Source organism: Salvelinus alpinus, chromosome 4, assembly GCF_045679555.1.
Source record: "Salvelinus alpinus chromosome 4, SLU_Salpinus.1, whole genome shotgun sequence".
In the NCBI taxonomy this organism is placed as follows: domain Eukaryota; kingdom Metazoa; phylum Chordata; class Actinopteri; order Salmoniformes; family Salmonidae; genus Salvelinus; species Salvelinus alpinus.
The window spans coordinates 80957038-80972407 of NC_092089.1; the positions used below are offsets into that span (position 1 = coordinate 80957038).

The following is a 15370-nucleotide window of genomic DNA, read 5'->3' on the forward strand; positions in this document are numbered from 1 at the left end:
CATGACTTAGTACTTGGTGGCAAAACCCTTGTTGGCAATCACAGAGGTCAGACGTTTCTTGTAGTTGGCCACCAGGTTTGCACACATCTCAGGAGGGATTTTGTCCCACTCCTCTTTGCAGATCTTCTCCAAGTCATTAAGGTTTCGAGGCTGACGTTTGGCAACTCGAACCTTCAGCTCCCTCCACAGATTTTCTATGGGATTAAGGTCTGGAGACTGGCTAGGCCACTCCAGGACCTTAATGTGCTTCTTCTTGAGCCACTCCTTTGTTGCCTTGGCCGTGTGTTTTGGGTCATTGTCATGCTGGAATACCCATCCATGACCCATTTTCAATGCCCTGGCTGAGGGAAGGAGGTTCTCACCCAAGATTTGACGGTACATGGCCCCGTCCATCGTCCCTTTGATGCGGTGAAGTTGTCCTGTCCCCTTAGCAGAAAAACACCCCCAAAGCATAATGTTTCCACCTCCATGTTTGACGGTGGGGATGGTGTTCTTGGGGTCATAGGCAGCATTCCTCCTCCTCCAAACACGGCGAGTTGAGTTGATGCCAAAGAGCTCCATTTTGGTCTCATCTGACCACAACATTTTCACCCAGTTGTCCTCTGAATCATTCAGATATTCATTGGCAAACTTCAGACGGGCATATATATGTGCTTTCTTGAGCAGGGGGACCTTGCGGGCGCTGCAGGATTTCAGTCCTTCACGGCGTAGTGTGTTACCAATTGTTTTCTTGGTGACTATGGTCCCAGCTGCCTTGAGATCATTGACAAGATCCTCCCGTGTAGTTCTGGGCTGATTCCTCACCGTTCTCATGATCATTGCAACTCCACGAGGTGAGATCTTGCATGGAGCCCCAAGCCGAGGGAGATTGACAGTTATTTTGTGTTTCTTCCATTTGCGAATAATCGCACCAACTGTTGTCACCTTCTCACCAAGCTGCTTTGCGATGGTCTTGTAGCCAAATCCAGCCTTATGTAGGTCTACAATCTTGTCCCTGACATCCTTGGAGAGCTCTTTGGTCTTGGCCATGGTGGAGAGTTTGGAATCTGATTGATTGATTGCTTCTGTGGACAGGTGTCTTTTATACAGGTAACAAACTGAGATTAGGAGCACTCCCTTTAAGAGTGTGCTCCTAATCTCAGCTCGTTACCTGTATAAATGACACCTGGGAGCCAGAAATCTTTCTGATTGAGAGGGGGTCAAATACTTATTTCCCTCATTAAAATGCAAATCAATGTATAACATTTTTGACATGCGTTTTTCAGGATTTTTGTTGTTGTTATTCTGTCTCTCACTGTTCAAATAAACCTACCATTAAAATTATAGACGGATAATTTCTTTGTCAGTGGGCAAACGTACAAAATCAGCAGGGGATCAAATACTTTTTTCCCTCACTGTACATGTACAGTATGTGACCAATAAAATTAGATTTGAAAATGCACATTTTAGAGTGGACTTTTATTGTCCTCAGCACAAGATGCACCTGTGTAATGACCATGCGGTTTAATCAGCTTACTGATATGCCACACCTGTCAAGTGGATGGATTATCTTGGCAAAGGAGAAATACTCACTAACAGGGATGTGAACACATTTGTGCACAACATTTGAGAAATAAGCTTTTTGTGCGTATGGAAAATGTCTGGGATATCTTATTTCAGCTCATGAAATATGGGACCAACATTTTTTTATTCAAATTATTTGTATTTTACCCCCTTTTTCTCCACAATTTTGTGATATTCAACTGCGATTAAATTACGATCTTGTCTCATCGCTGCAACTTCCCAATGGGCGCGGGAGAGGCGAAGGTCGAGTCATGCGTCCTTCGAAACATGACCCTCCAAACCACACTTCATAACACCCTCCTGCTTAACCTGGAAGCCAGACCAATGTGTCGGCGGAAACACTGCTCAACTGATGACCGAAGTCAGCCTGCAGGTGCCCTGCCCGCCACAAGGAGTCGCTAGAGAACGATGAGCCAAGTAAAGCCCCCCCCGGCCAAACCCTCCCCAACCCGGACAACGCTGGGGCAATTGTGTGCCACTCTATGGGACTCCTGATCACGCCGGTTGTTACAGCCTGGGATCAAACACGGGTCTGTAGTGACACCTCAAGCACCGTTACGTTTAGATTATTGTTCAGTATACAAGTTCATGCAGTTGTGTGAGGATGATGGTGCTGCTCGGTAGTAATGTATGGCTGCACCCCTCTGATCTTTCATTAGTGAAGTAGCAGCCATGTTATTAGGCTGTATTGTCTATCTATTGTAGCCATATTATTGTTCATAGCCTTCGTAATTTGAGGTTGTATTAAGCTTAAACCTGCCATTTAGTATTGCATTTAATTTCCCCCTTTTCAGAACCACACTCTCTTGGTTAAAACATTTGACAAGCCATACCTTAAAGTGCCTTAACCCATACACTGTGCCGTTCCTGTGAATCAGCATTTTTAAACCACCTCAACTGGAATCCTACCTGTCTGTCATCTGTGTCCTTACAAGCACCTGGGAGAGAACACATTGTGATAAGAAAACCCTAAGAATACCGACCGAGAGAGAGCGAGCGACCGAGAGAGAGCGAGCGACCGAGAGAGAGAGCGACCGAGAGAGAGAGAGAGACCGACCAACCGAGAGAGAGGGAGAGACCGACCAACCGAGAGAGAGGGAGAGACCGACCAACCGAGAGAGAGACCGAGAGAGGGAGAGACCGAGAGAGGGAGAGACCGAGAGAGGGAGAGACCGAGAGAGACCGACCGAGAGCGACTGACCGAGAGCGACCGACCGAGAGCGACCGACCGGGAGAGAGAGAGAGCGACCGACCGGGAGAGAGAGAGAGCGACCGACCGACCGGGAGAGAGAGAGAGCGACCGACCAGGAGAGAGAGAGAGCGACCGACCGACCGGGAGAGAGAGAGAGCGACCGACCGACCGGGAGAGAGCGACCGACCGACCGGGAGAGAGAGAGAGCGACCGACCAGGAGAGAGAGAGAGAGCGACCGACCGGGAGAGAGAGAGAGCGACCGACCGAGAGACCGACCGAGAGAGACCGACCGACCGACCGAGACCGACAGAGCAACCGACCGAGAAAGCAACCGACCGAGAAAGCAACCGACCGAGAAAGCAACCGACCGAGAGCAACCGACAGAGAGCAACCGACCGAGAGCAACCGACAGAGAGCAACCGACCGAGAGAGATACCAAGACCGACCGAGAGCGAGAGAGAGAGAGACTGAGGCCGACCGAGAGCGAGAGACCGACCGAGAGAGATACCAAGACCGACCGAGAGCGAGAGACCGACCGAGAGAGAAAGACCGACCGAGAGAGAGAGACCGACCGAGAGAGAGAGACCGACCGAGACAGAGACCGACCGGGAGAGAAAGAGACCGAGAGAGAGAGAAAGCAACCGACTGACCGACCGAGAGAGCGACCGACCGAGAGAGATCGAGAAACCGACCGACCGAGACCGACAGAGAGAGAGACTGACAGAGAGAGACCAACCGAGAGAGAGAGACCGATCGACCGAGACCGACCGAGAGAGAGAGACCGACCGAGAGAGATACCAAGACCGACCGAGAGCGAGAGACCGACCGAGAGAGACCGACCGAGAGAGACCGACCGAGAGAGAGAGACCGACCGAGAGAGAGAGACCGACCGAGACAGAGACTGACCGTGAGAGAAAGAGACCGAGAGAGAGAGAAAGAGAGACCGAGAGAGAGAGAAAGCAACCGACTGACCGACCGAGAGAGCGACCGACCGAGAGAGATCGAGAAACCGACCGACCGAGACCAACAGAGAGAGACTGACAGAGAGAGACCAACCGAGAGAGACCGATCGACCGAGACCGACCGAGAGAGAGAGACCGATCGACCGAGAGAGAGAGACCGACCAACCAAGAGAGAGAGAGAGAGACCGACCGAGAGAGAAACAGACAGAGAGAGCGACAGAGGGAGAGACCAACCGAGAGACCAACCGAGAGACCGAGAGAGACGGATCGACCGAGAGAGAGAGAGACCGATCAACCGAGAGAGAGAGAGACCGATCGACCGAGAGAGAGAGAGACCGATCGACCGAGAGAGAGCGAGACCGATCGACCGAGAGAGCGATTGAGACAGAGGGGACTGTCAGAAACACATACAAATTCACCCTGAACAACACCATAATTGAACACACTAAAAATTACACCTACCTTGGTCTGAATTCCACCTGAACTGGAATCCTACCTGTCTGTCATCTGTGTCCTTACAAGCACCTGGGAGAGAGAACACATCGTGATAAGAAAACCTTAAGAATATACAGTCCACTTCAGGGAGGGTGGTGCTGCCCATATAGTGTTTAACAGGGAAATTAAAGTTACATTTTTGCACACAGAGTTCATTAATTGCCATCCAAAAGAGCAATTGTCAAAGAAACACTTTAAAAATGGTTTTACATGACAACGATAACGACATCATGAGCATGGCCACAAGTGTTCAGATAATCATGACTCACTTTTGTCATCATATTTAATGAATATCGGTCATCGACAGAATTATCATCCAATATCGATATATTGGTAAAAGGCCAACATTGGCCAATAATATCAGATATATTGGTCAGGCTCTAGTTTTCAAATAAAAATGATCCCTCTACACACTTCTAAAAGAGAACTCACACTACTTCCCTGCCAAAGACACCCCTCTTTCAACTCAGTCATAGATCTCTCTCCATGCTCCTGAAAGACATATCCCTCTCTCTTTTCCTCTGCCAAAGATCTCCCTCTCTCTACTCCTCGCTATCAGAAATCTAGTCTACTTCTCCCAGGCTATAAATGTGCAGCTACAGATCTCTCTCTCTGTGTCTCTATCAGTCCTCACTCTGCCAACAGCACCGGCAGCACAAAGCAGAGCAGAGCTTGGAAACTACTTACAGCTCCCCAACATTAACTCAGCAATGCCAGAGATACAGAGGGGCCAAAAGCTTCTAGTGGAAGAAGAACATAAACTTGGGTTTTCTTTTTCTTAACTATTAATGCAGGCAAATAAATGTTCAAGCCAGAAACACAAGAAGCTTCTTAAACCTACTGCTTCTACTAGTACAAAATCAATAGTATAAATAATTCATCAGGTAAAAACCTAAGAGACCAAAACACTTGCTCGCTACTTCTATTAGAATATTGCATAAATAGTTCAAAAGGTGATGACAGTAAGACTACATACACAGTGTGTGTGTGTGCGTGCAGTGGTTGTTGAGGTTATAACATACATAACTGTATGAATCCCCAGGGAACCTTCCCTAGAGCTTGTTTATGTATTCAGAGGGGTGTGTGTCAGGCTAAATCAATTCAGAGGGGAGTGTGTGTTGCAGACTAACGCATTCCCGTGGGAATTTGTGTGTGTCAGGCCTGTTCACACATCTTCCTTAGCCTCATACACTGCAGTGTGTCGAAAGCACTCTGTCCAATCACAACTCTAATCAAAATCCAAACAAACAAATCAATGACATCATCGTTGTGGAGAGAGAATATTAAGTCTCATTAGTGTTATGCAGTGCTTCTGCAGTTGGGACGACAACAAGTCCTTATAGTGGAGACGCCACAGAAACCTTGTTCCTATAAGGCAGCTAGTTCTCTCCTGTGAGGACTAGAAGAGGCAGCGTATCCACAAGACAATCTATCTCCCCACTAGACATGTCCCCATTGTGAAGTCTCCACAGTACAATGTCCCCACAGTCCCATTTCCCCACAGTCCCATGTCCCCATAGTGAAGTCTCTACAGTACCATGTCCCCATAGTGAAGTCTCTACAGTTCCATGTCCCCATAGTGAAGTCTCTACAGTACCATGTCCCCATAGTGAAGTCTCTACAGTACCATGTCCCCATAGTGAAGTATCCACAGTACCATGTCCCCATAGTGAAGTCCCCACAGTACCATGTCCTCATAGTGAAGTCTCTACAGTTCCATGTTCCCATAGTGAAGTCTCTACAGTTCCATGTCCTCATAGTGAAGTCTTTACAGTTCCATGCCCTCATAGTGAAGTTTCTACAGTTCCATGTTCCCATAGTGAAGTCTCTACAGTTCCATGTCCTCATAGTGAAGTCTCTACAGTACCATGTCCTCATAGTGAAGTCTCTACAGTTCCATGTTCCCATAGTGAAGTCTCTACAGTTCCATGTCCTCATAGTGAAGTCTCTACAGTTCCATGTCCTCATAGTGAAGTCTTTACAGTACCATGTCCCCAGAGTCAAGTCTCTACAGTACCATGTCCCCATAGTGAAGTCTCCACAGTACCATGACCCCATAGTGAAGTCTCCACAGTACCATGTCCCCATAGTGAAGACTCTACAGTACCATGTCCCCATAGTGAAGTCTCCACAGTACCATGACCCCATAGTGAAGTCTCCACGGTACCATGACCCCATAGTGAAGTCTCCACAGTACCATGACCCCATAGTGAAGTCTCCACAGTACCATGACCCCATAGTGAAGTCTCCACAGTACCATGTCCCCATAGTGAAGTCTCCACAGTACCATGTCCCCATAGTGAAGACTCTACAGTACCATGTCCCCATAGTGAAGTCTATACAGCACAATGTCCCCATAGTGAAGTATTTTCTGTCCCATGTCCCCATAGTGAAGTACTGTACCCTGTCTTCACAAAACAACCCACTGGGAACACACTGGTTAAATCAATGTTGTTTCCACATCATTTCAATTAAATTACGTTGAACGAAAGTGGAAAAGACGTTGAAATGACGTTTGTGCCTCTTTAGACCCTGTCCATCTCCACAGCATTTTATTTATTTAAGTTGACTGAGCCTCATCTCCCTGTAGCTACTTGGCTCTAGACAGACTGACGATGCAATGACTTGGTGGCAGGTGGTGTTGCGTACCACAGAGAAAATACATCTAATCAAGACTGCTGATTAATGTGTCAATGTCTTGGATAATAAATGGTTGTTGGGGAAGTCCCCACTCCGAGTGAAAGAGAAAGAATGAAAACAGTATGAGGAAACAGAGGACGGAAAGCCCTAGAAGATTCCATATGGTCCTAATTTTAGTCTGGACCTGTGTCTTCAATAAAGTTTTTATTATAAAAAGCATGATAAATCCTACTGTAATGTAAAGCTAATCTCTTTCTTTCTGGGCCATTGAGATGTATTTGTATTTATTACGGATCCCCATTAGCTGCTGCCAAGGCATATCATTTTCAATTCTTTGAGAGTAGATGAGCGACCGACCGACCGAGAGAGCGACCGACAGAGCGAGAGAGAGACCAACCGAGAGAGCGAGACCGACCGAGAGAGCGACCGAGAGAGAGCGACCGACCGAGAGAGAGAGCGAGCGAGCGACCGACAGAGCGAGCAAGACCGACAGAGAGACCGACAGAGAGAGACCGACAGAGAAAGAGACCGACAGAGAGACCGAGACCGACAGAGAGAGAGAGACCGACAGAGAGAGAGAGACCGACAGAGAGAGAGAGACCGACAGAGAGAGAGAGAGACCGACAGAGAGAGAGAGAGAGACCGACAGAGAGAGAGAGACCGACAGAGAGAGAGAGACCGACACCGACCGACAGAGAGACCGACTAACCGAGAGAGAGAGACCGAGGGAGAGAGAGACCGACCGAGAGAGATACCAAGACCGACCGAGACGGAGGCCGACCGAGAGACCAAGGCTGACCGAGAGAGAGACCGACCGATCGAGAGACCGAGCGAGAGAGAGACAGAGCGAGAGAGAGACCGAGCGAGCGAGAGACCGACCGAGCGAGAGACCGACCGAGCGAGAGACCGACCGACCGAGCGAGAGACCGACCGACCGAGCGAGAGACCGACCGACCGAGCGAGAGACCGACTGACAGAGCGACAGAGAGAGAGACCGAGAGAGAGAGACCGAGAGAGAGAGCGAGACCGAGAGAGACCGAGAGAGAGAGAGACCGAGAGAGAGAGAGACCGAGAGAGAGAGAGAGACCGAGAGAGAGAGAGACCGAGAGAGAGAGAGACCGACAGAGAGAGAGACCGAGAGAGAGAGAGACCGACAGAGAGACCGACAGAGAGAGACCGACCGAGCGAAACCGACCGAGCGAAACCGACCGAGAGAGACAGAGAGAGACCGACTGAGCGAGAGAGACCGAGCGAGTGAGAGACAGAGACAGACAGAGACAAAGAGAGACAGAGACAAAGAGAGACAGAGACAGAGAGAGACAGAGAGAGAGAGACAGGAGAGAGACAGAGAGAGAGAGAGAGAGCTCCATCAGAAGAAAAACAGAGGAGAGGATGAAGTTCAATCCCTCACATGATGGAGAATCAGTAGAAAATCCAGGTGGATTAGTTCAAAGGTACAAGCCGATCTAGTAACAAAGTCTTTAAGTGTGCGTGTGCTGTTAGTGTGTGTGTGATGTGTGTGTGGCTGTTTGTGGGCCTCCTGGAGACCAGGAAAGCATTCTGTGTAACCTACTGTATAATATCCTCGTACAATAACAATGGTAACCACCTGTAATGTCTCTCTAAAGCCATCTAGTCTCTCAGCTGTTTGACCACCATTAACACAGATAAAGGCGTGGTGTGTTAATAAAGTTCTGAACTGACTGTGGATCAGATCTCACAGACAGAAGTCTCCAGCAAAACACAAGCAGCCTTTCTGGATTATAGATGGAGTTCAGTACAGGGCAAGTTTAGTACTGAGTGTCTGGCTACTCAGTTCACTGGTTCAGAAGGAACACAGTTAGTGGTCAACCTTGGCTATGGTGAATTTCTTCAGAATTATTTTCCTCAATAGTCATTCATTATTTAAAAGTAAATAAAATGGAGCGAAATAATGTCCCCCCTTGGACTATGGGTTTCAATAACAACACCACCTCTGACAGGAGAGGGACGTTGAGACACGTTTGTTTCCTGGACGGACAACGTTTTAAAGTTGATATTTGTAGTTTAACATTGTTAACTTCCCCAGAGGTAGACCGGCATTGTAAATAACAACTTGTTCTTAACTGACTTGCCTAGTTAAATAAAGGTTAAAGAAAAAAAAGAGAATACAGTTTTTAATTGAAATAAAAACAAGATGAAGAAGTAATGTATAATGTATAAATGTATGCATGTAATTAAACAGTGTGGGTGCCAGATGAATATTATTTGTCCTACTTTACTTTGTGACTTTTGTAGAGAGTTGACAATATTGATTATTATTATTTTAATTATGCTAATATTGTAATGCTTTGGCAATATGTACCTTGTTATGACATGCCAATGAAGGCAAATTGAGAGCGTACAAGGAAGTGGCGAGATTAGAGTAGAGAGAGGAGAGTAGAGGGAGTAGAGAGAGGAGAGTAGAGGGAATAGAGTAGAGAGAGTAGAGAGAGGAGAGTAGAGGGAATAGAGTAGAGAGAGTAGAGGGAGGAGAGAGAGGAGAGGAGAGGGAGGAGAGGAGAGGAGAGAGAGGAGAGTAGAGGGAGTAGAGAGAGGAGAGTAGAGGGAGTAGAGTAGAGAGAGTAGAGAGGAGAGTAGAGAGAGTAGAGAGGAGAGGAGAGAGAGGAGAGTAGAGGGAGTAGAGAGAGGAGAGTAGAGAGAGGAGAGTAGAGGGAGTAGAGAGAGGAGAGTAGAGGGAGTAGAGTAGAGTAGAGAGAAGAGAGTAGAGGGAGTAGAGAGAGGAGAGTAGAGGGAGTAGAGAGAGGAGAGTAGAGGGAGTAGAGTAGAGAGAGTAGAGTAGAGAGAAGAGAGAGGAGAGTAGAGGGAGTGGAGTAGAGAGAGGAGAGTAGAGAGAGGAGAGTAGAGAGAGGAGAGGAGAGTAGAGAGAGGAGAGTAGAGAGAGGAGAGGAGAGAGAGGAGAGCAGAGGGAGTAGAGAGAGGAGAGTAGAGGGAGTAGAGTAGAGAGAGTAGAGAGGAGAGGAGAGAGAGGAGAGTAGAGGGAGTAGAGAGAGGAGAGTAGAGAGAGGAGAGTAGAGGGAGTAGAGAGAGGAGAGTAGAGGGAGTAGAGTAGAGAGAGTAGAGAGGAGAGGAGAGAGAGGAGAGTAGAGGGAGGAGAGAGAGGAGAGTAGAGAGAGGAGAGTAGAGGGAGTAGAGAAGAGAGAGGAGAGTAGAGAGAGGAGAGTAGAGGGAGTAGAGAGAGGAGAGTAGAGGGAGTAGAGAGAGGAGAGTAGAGAGAGGAGAGTAGAGGGAGTAGAGAGAGGAGTAGAGAGAGGAGAGTAGAGGGAGTAGAGTAGAGGGAGTAGAGATAGGAGAGTAGAGAGAGGAGAGTAGAGGGAGTAGAGAGAGGAGAGTAGAGAGAGGAGAGTAGAGAGAGGAGAGTAGAGAGAGGAGAGTAGAGGGAGTAGAGAGAGGAGAGTAGAGGGAGTAGAGTAGAGAGAGGAGAGTAGAGAGAAGAGAGAGGAGAGTAGCGGGAGTAGAGTAGAGGCGAGTAGAGAGAGGAGAGTAGAGGGAGTAGAGAGAGGAGAGTAGAGAGAGGAGAGTAGAGGGAGTAGAGAGAGGAGAGTAGAGAGAGGAGAGTAGAGGGAGTAGAGAGAGGAGAGTAGAGGGAGTAGAGTAGAGAGAGGAGAGTAGAGAGAGGAGAGTAGAGAGAGGAGAGTAGAGAGAGGAGTAGAGGGAGTAGAGAGAGGAGAGTAGAGAGAGGAGAGTAGAGGGAGTAGAGAGAGGAGAGTAGAGAGAGGAGAGTAGAGGGAGTAGAGTAGAGAGAGGAGAGTAGAGAGAAGAGAGAGGAGAGTAGAGGGAGTAGAGTAGAGAGAGTAGAGTAGAGAGAGGAGAGTAGAGAGAGGAGAGTAGAGGGAGTAGAGAGAGGAGAGTAGAGAGAGGAGAGTAGAGGGAGTAGAGAGAGGAGAGTAGAGAGAGGAGAGTAGAGGGAGTAGAGAGAGGAGAGTAGAGGGAGGAGAGTAGAGGGAGTAGAGAGAAGAGAGAGGAGAGTAGAGGGAGTAGAGAGAGGAGAGTAGAGGGAGTAGAGTAGAGAGAGGAGAGTAGAGAGAAGAGAGAGGAGAGTAGAGGGAGTAGAGTAGAGAGAGGAGAGTAGAGGGAGTAGAGAGGAGAGTAGAGAGAGGAGAGAGGAGAGTAGAGAGAGGAGAGTAGAGAGGAGAGTAGAGAGAGGAGAGTAGAGGAAGGAGAGTAGAGAGGAGAGTAGAGAGAGGAGAGTAGAGGAAGGAGAGTAGAGGGAGTAGAGAGAGGAGAGTAGAGAGAGGAGAGTAGAGGGAGTAGAGAGAGGAGAGTAGAGAGAGGAGAGTAGAGAGAGTAGAGAGAGGAGAGTAGAGAGAGGAGAGTAGAGAGAGGAGAGTAGAGAGGAGAGGGAGTAGAGAGAGGAGAGTAGAGAGAGGAGAGTAGAGGGAGTAGAGAGAGAGAGAGAGAGAGGAGAGTAGAGGGAGTAGAGAGAGGAGAGTAGAGAGAGGAGAGTAGAGGGAGTAGAGAGAGGAGAGTAGAGAGAGGAGAGTAGAGGGAGTAGAGAGAGGAGAGTAGAGAGAGGAGAGTAGAGAGAGGAGAGTAGAGAGGGAGGAGAGTAGAGAGTAGAGGGAGTAAGAGAGGAGAGTAGAGTAGAGAGAGGAGAGTAGAGAGAGGAGAGTAGAGAGAGTAGAGAGAGGAGAGTAGAGAGTAGAGGGAGTAGAGAGAGGAGAGTAGAGGGAGTAGAGAGAGGAGAGTAGAGGGAGTAGAGAGAGGAGAGTAGAGAGGAGAGTAGAGAGGAGAGTAGAGAGAGAGGAGTAGAGAGAGGAGTAGAGGGAGGAGAGTAAGAGAGAGGAGAGTAGAGGGAGTAGAGAGAGAGAGTAGAGAGAGGAGAGTAGAGAGAGGAGAGTAGAGAGAGGAGAGTAGAGAGGAGAGTAGAGAGAGAGAGTAGAGGGAGTAGAGAAAAGAGAGTAGAGAGGAGAGTAGAGAGAGGAGAGTAGAGAGTGGAGAGTAGAGAGAGGAGAGTAGAGAGAGGAGAGTAGAGAGGAGAGTAGATGGAGTAGAGAGAGTAGAGAGAGGAGAGTAGAGGGAGTAGAGAGAGGAGAGTAGAGAGAGGAGAGTAGAGGGAGTAGAGAGAGGAGAGAGAGTAGAGTAGAGAGAGAGAGAGAGGAGAGAGAGTAGAGAGAGGAGAGAGAGTAGAGGGAGTAGAGAGAGGAGAGTAGAGAGAGGAGAGGAGAGAGAGTAGAGAGGAGAGAGAGGAGAGTAGAGAGAGGAGAGTAGAGGGAGTAGAGAGAGGAGAGTAGAGAGAGAAGAGTAGAGAGTAGAGAGAGGAGAGTAGAGGGAGTAGAGTAGAGGAGAGTAGAGAGGGAGTAGAGAGAGGAGAGTAGAGAGGGAGTAGAGAGAGGAGAGTAGAGAGGAGAGTAGAGAGAGGAGAGGAGAGTAGAGAGAGGAGAGTAGAGAGAGGAGAGGAGAGTAGAGAGAGGAGAGTAGAGAGAGGAGAGGAGAGAGGAGAGTAGAGAGAGGAGAGGAGAGAGGGAGTAGAGAGAGGAGAGTAGAGGGAGTAGAGAGAGGAGAGTAGAGAGAGGAGAGGAGAGAGAGTAGAGTAGAGAGAGGAGAGAGGGAGTAGAGAGAGGAGAGTAGAGAGGGAGTAGAGAGAGGAGAGTAGAGAGGGAGTAGAGAGAGGAGAGTAGAGAGGAGAGGAGAGTAGAGAGAGGAGAGTAGAGAGAGGAGAGTAGAGGGAGTAGAGAGAGGAGAGGAGAGAGAGTAGAGTAGAGAGAGGAGAGTAGAGAGAGGAGAGGAGAGTAGAGAGAGGAGAGAGGGAGTAGAGAGAGGAGTAGAGAGGGAGTAGAGAGAGGGAGTAGAGAGAGGAGAGTAGAGAGGGAGTAGAGAGAGGAGAGTAGAGAGGAGAGTAAAGAGAGGAGAGTAGAGAGGAGAGTAGAGTAGAGAGAGGAGAGTAGAGAGAGGAGAGGAGAGAGAGGAGAGGAGAGAGAGGAGAGGAGAGAGAGGAGAGTAGAGAGGAGAGTAGAGAGAGGAGAGGAGGGAGTAGAGAGAGGAGAGTAGAGAGAGGAGAGTAGAGAGAGGAGAGTAGAGATAGGAGAGTAGAGAGGAGAGTAGAGAGGAGAGTAGAGAGGAGAGGAGAGTAGAGGGAGTAGAGAGAGGAGAGAGAGGAGAGTAGAGAGAGGAGAGTAGAGAGGAGAGAGAGGAGAGTAGAGGGAGTAGAGAGAGGAGAGAAGAGAGAGGAGAGAAGAGAGAGGAGAGTAGAGAGGAGAGAGAGGAGAGTAGAGAGGGAGAGAGAAAAGAGACAAGATATGGAAGATATATTTCTCCAGGTGATTTGTGAGGACTACAGCTGTCCCACACACCCCCTCCCACTACTACTACTACACAGACAACCTGACTGCAGCCTAACCACTGGCAATGATGGTGTGTGTGTCTGTGTGAAACCAATGCAGCTGCGGTATTTAAGAGATGGAGAGAGTCCTCTAATGAAGGTAACAGCACTAACGGCAGCTTCCTTATTCTGTCCCATGGCTCAAGGTGCTTAGTGACAGAACACACAAATACACTAGTATTCCTCTCCATCGCACTAACACAGCTCTACAATTATAACTCGCTCAACAAAGTGCATGGTTTTCTCTTGCACAGCACAGCAGTGTAGCAAAGAGAGTCTGCTAAGTCTGGCAGCAGCTCAGTAAATTGTACAAATGAAATTGAACAGGAAAAAGGCAGTAGGTAGAATAGCATCCTCCAAGCCCACTTCATTTAAAATATGGAGTCCTAGTGGATTACTGTGAGGCCTAGAATTCTGGAGCTCTGAATGAATGTGCTTTTAAAGAAGCTGAAGGTGGTGGTTTAGAAAAAGGCTTTGGGAAACAAGACATTCTAGTACGAAGAGAGGAACGACACATGGCTGCATAAATCATCACAGCCGGAGGAGTGAAATGATGAAGTCAAAACGTAATGTTAAAGTGATAAATGCCCTGCAGCGCTTCTATTGATATTGAACAAATAATAAACACCGGAAGCGTAGCGCCTTATTGCGTTTCATTCATCTCAAACTCTCAGTTCCAAACCATTAAACAAACATTGATGGAACATTATCATTCTAGAAGCTCTGCTTTCTCTCACTCCTGTCTCCCAAGGACGTGCTAATGACACGTCTCTATGGTTCACCTGACTGAGTAACTCATGATAACATATCTGTTGGCTCTGCCACTGTAATTTCACCTGACTGGGTAACTCATGATAACATATCTGTGGGCTCTGCCACTGTAATTTCACCTGACTGAGTAACTCATGATAACATATCTGTGGGCTCTGCCACTGTAATTTCACCTGACTGAGTGACTCATGATAACATATCTGTGGGCTCTGCCACTGTAATTTCACCTGACTGAGTGACTCGTGATAACATATCTGTTGGCTCTGCCACTGTAATTTCACCTGACTGGGTGACTCATGATAACATATCTGTTGGCTCTGCCACTGTAATTTCACCTGACTGAGTAACTCATGATAACATATCTGTGGGCTCTGCCACTGTAATTTCACCTGACTGAGTAACTCATGATAACATATCTGTTGGCTCTGCCACTGTAATTTCACCTGACTGGGTAACTCATGATAACATATCTGTTGGCTCTGCCACTGTAATTTCACCTGACTGAGTAACTCATGATAACATATCTGTGGGCTCTGCCACTGTAATTTCACCTGACTGGGTAACTCATGATAACATATCTGTGGGCTCTGCCACTGTAATTTCACCTGACTGAGTAACTCATGATAACATATCTGTTGGCTCTGCCACTGTAATTTCACCTGACTGAGTAACTCATGATAACATATCTGTTGGCTCTGCCACTGTAATTTCACCTGACTGAGTAACTCATGATAACATATCTGTTGGCTCTGCCACTGTAATTTCACCTGACTGGGTAACTCATGATAACATATCTGTGGGCTCTGCCACTGTAATTTCACCTGATTGAGTGACTCATGATAACATATCTGTTGGCTCTGCCACTGTAATTTCACCTGACTGGGTGACTCATGATAACATATCTGTGGGCTCTGCCACTGTAATTTCACCTGACTGGGTGACTCATGATAACATATCTGTTGGCTCTGCCACTGTAATTTCACCTGACTGAGTAACTCATGATAACATATCTGTTGGCTCTGCCACTGTAATTTCACCTGACTGGGTAACTCATGATAACATATCTGTCGGCTCTGCCACTGTAATTTCACCTGACTGAGTAACTCATGATAACATATCTGTTGGCTCTGCCACTGTAATTTCACCTGACTGGGTAACTCGTGATAACATATCTGTTGGCTCTGCCACTGTAATTTCACCTGACTGAGTAACTCATGATAACATATCTGTTGGCTCTGCCACTGTAATTTCACCTGACTGAGTAACTCATGATAACATATCTGTTGGCTCTGCCACTGTAATTTCACCTGACTGGGTGACTCATGATAACATATCTGTGGGCTCTGCCACTGTAATTTCACCTGACTGAGTAACTCATGATAACA

General features: G+C 47.8%; 1 protein-coding gene across 6 annotated transcripts in view; it reads right to left on the reverse strand.

The window, feature by feature from the left end:
• The window catches only part of LOC139574524 (ecto-NOX disulfide-thiol exchanger 2-like), a 349993-nt gene that overhangs the window by 74103 nt on the left and 260520 nt on the right, over positions 1–15370 (reverse strand). For 5 of the 6 annotated variants that reach the window (XM_071399195.1, XM_071399191.1, XM_071399192.1 and 2 more), the window contains one exon: positions 4181–4243. The exons of the other annotated variant lie outside the window; for it this stretch is intronic. In XM_071399195.1, coding sequence (XP_071255296.1) covers positions 4181–4243 — 63 coding nt within the window. The remainder of the gene's footprint in view (positions 1–4180; positions 4244–15370) is intronic. 6 annotated transcript variants of the gene reach the window in all.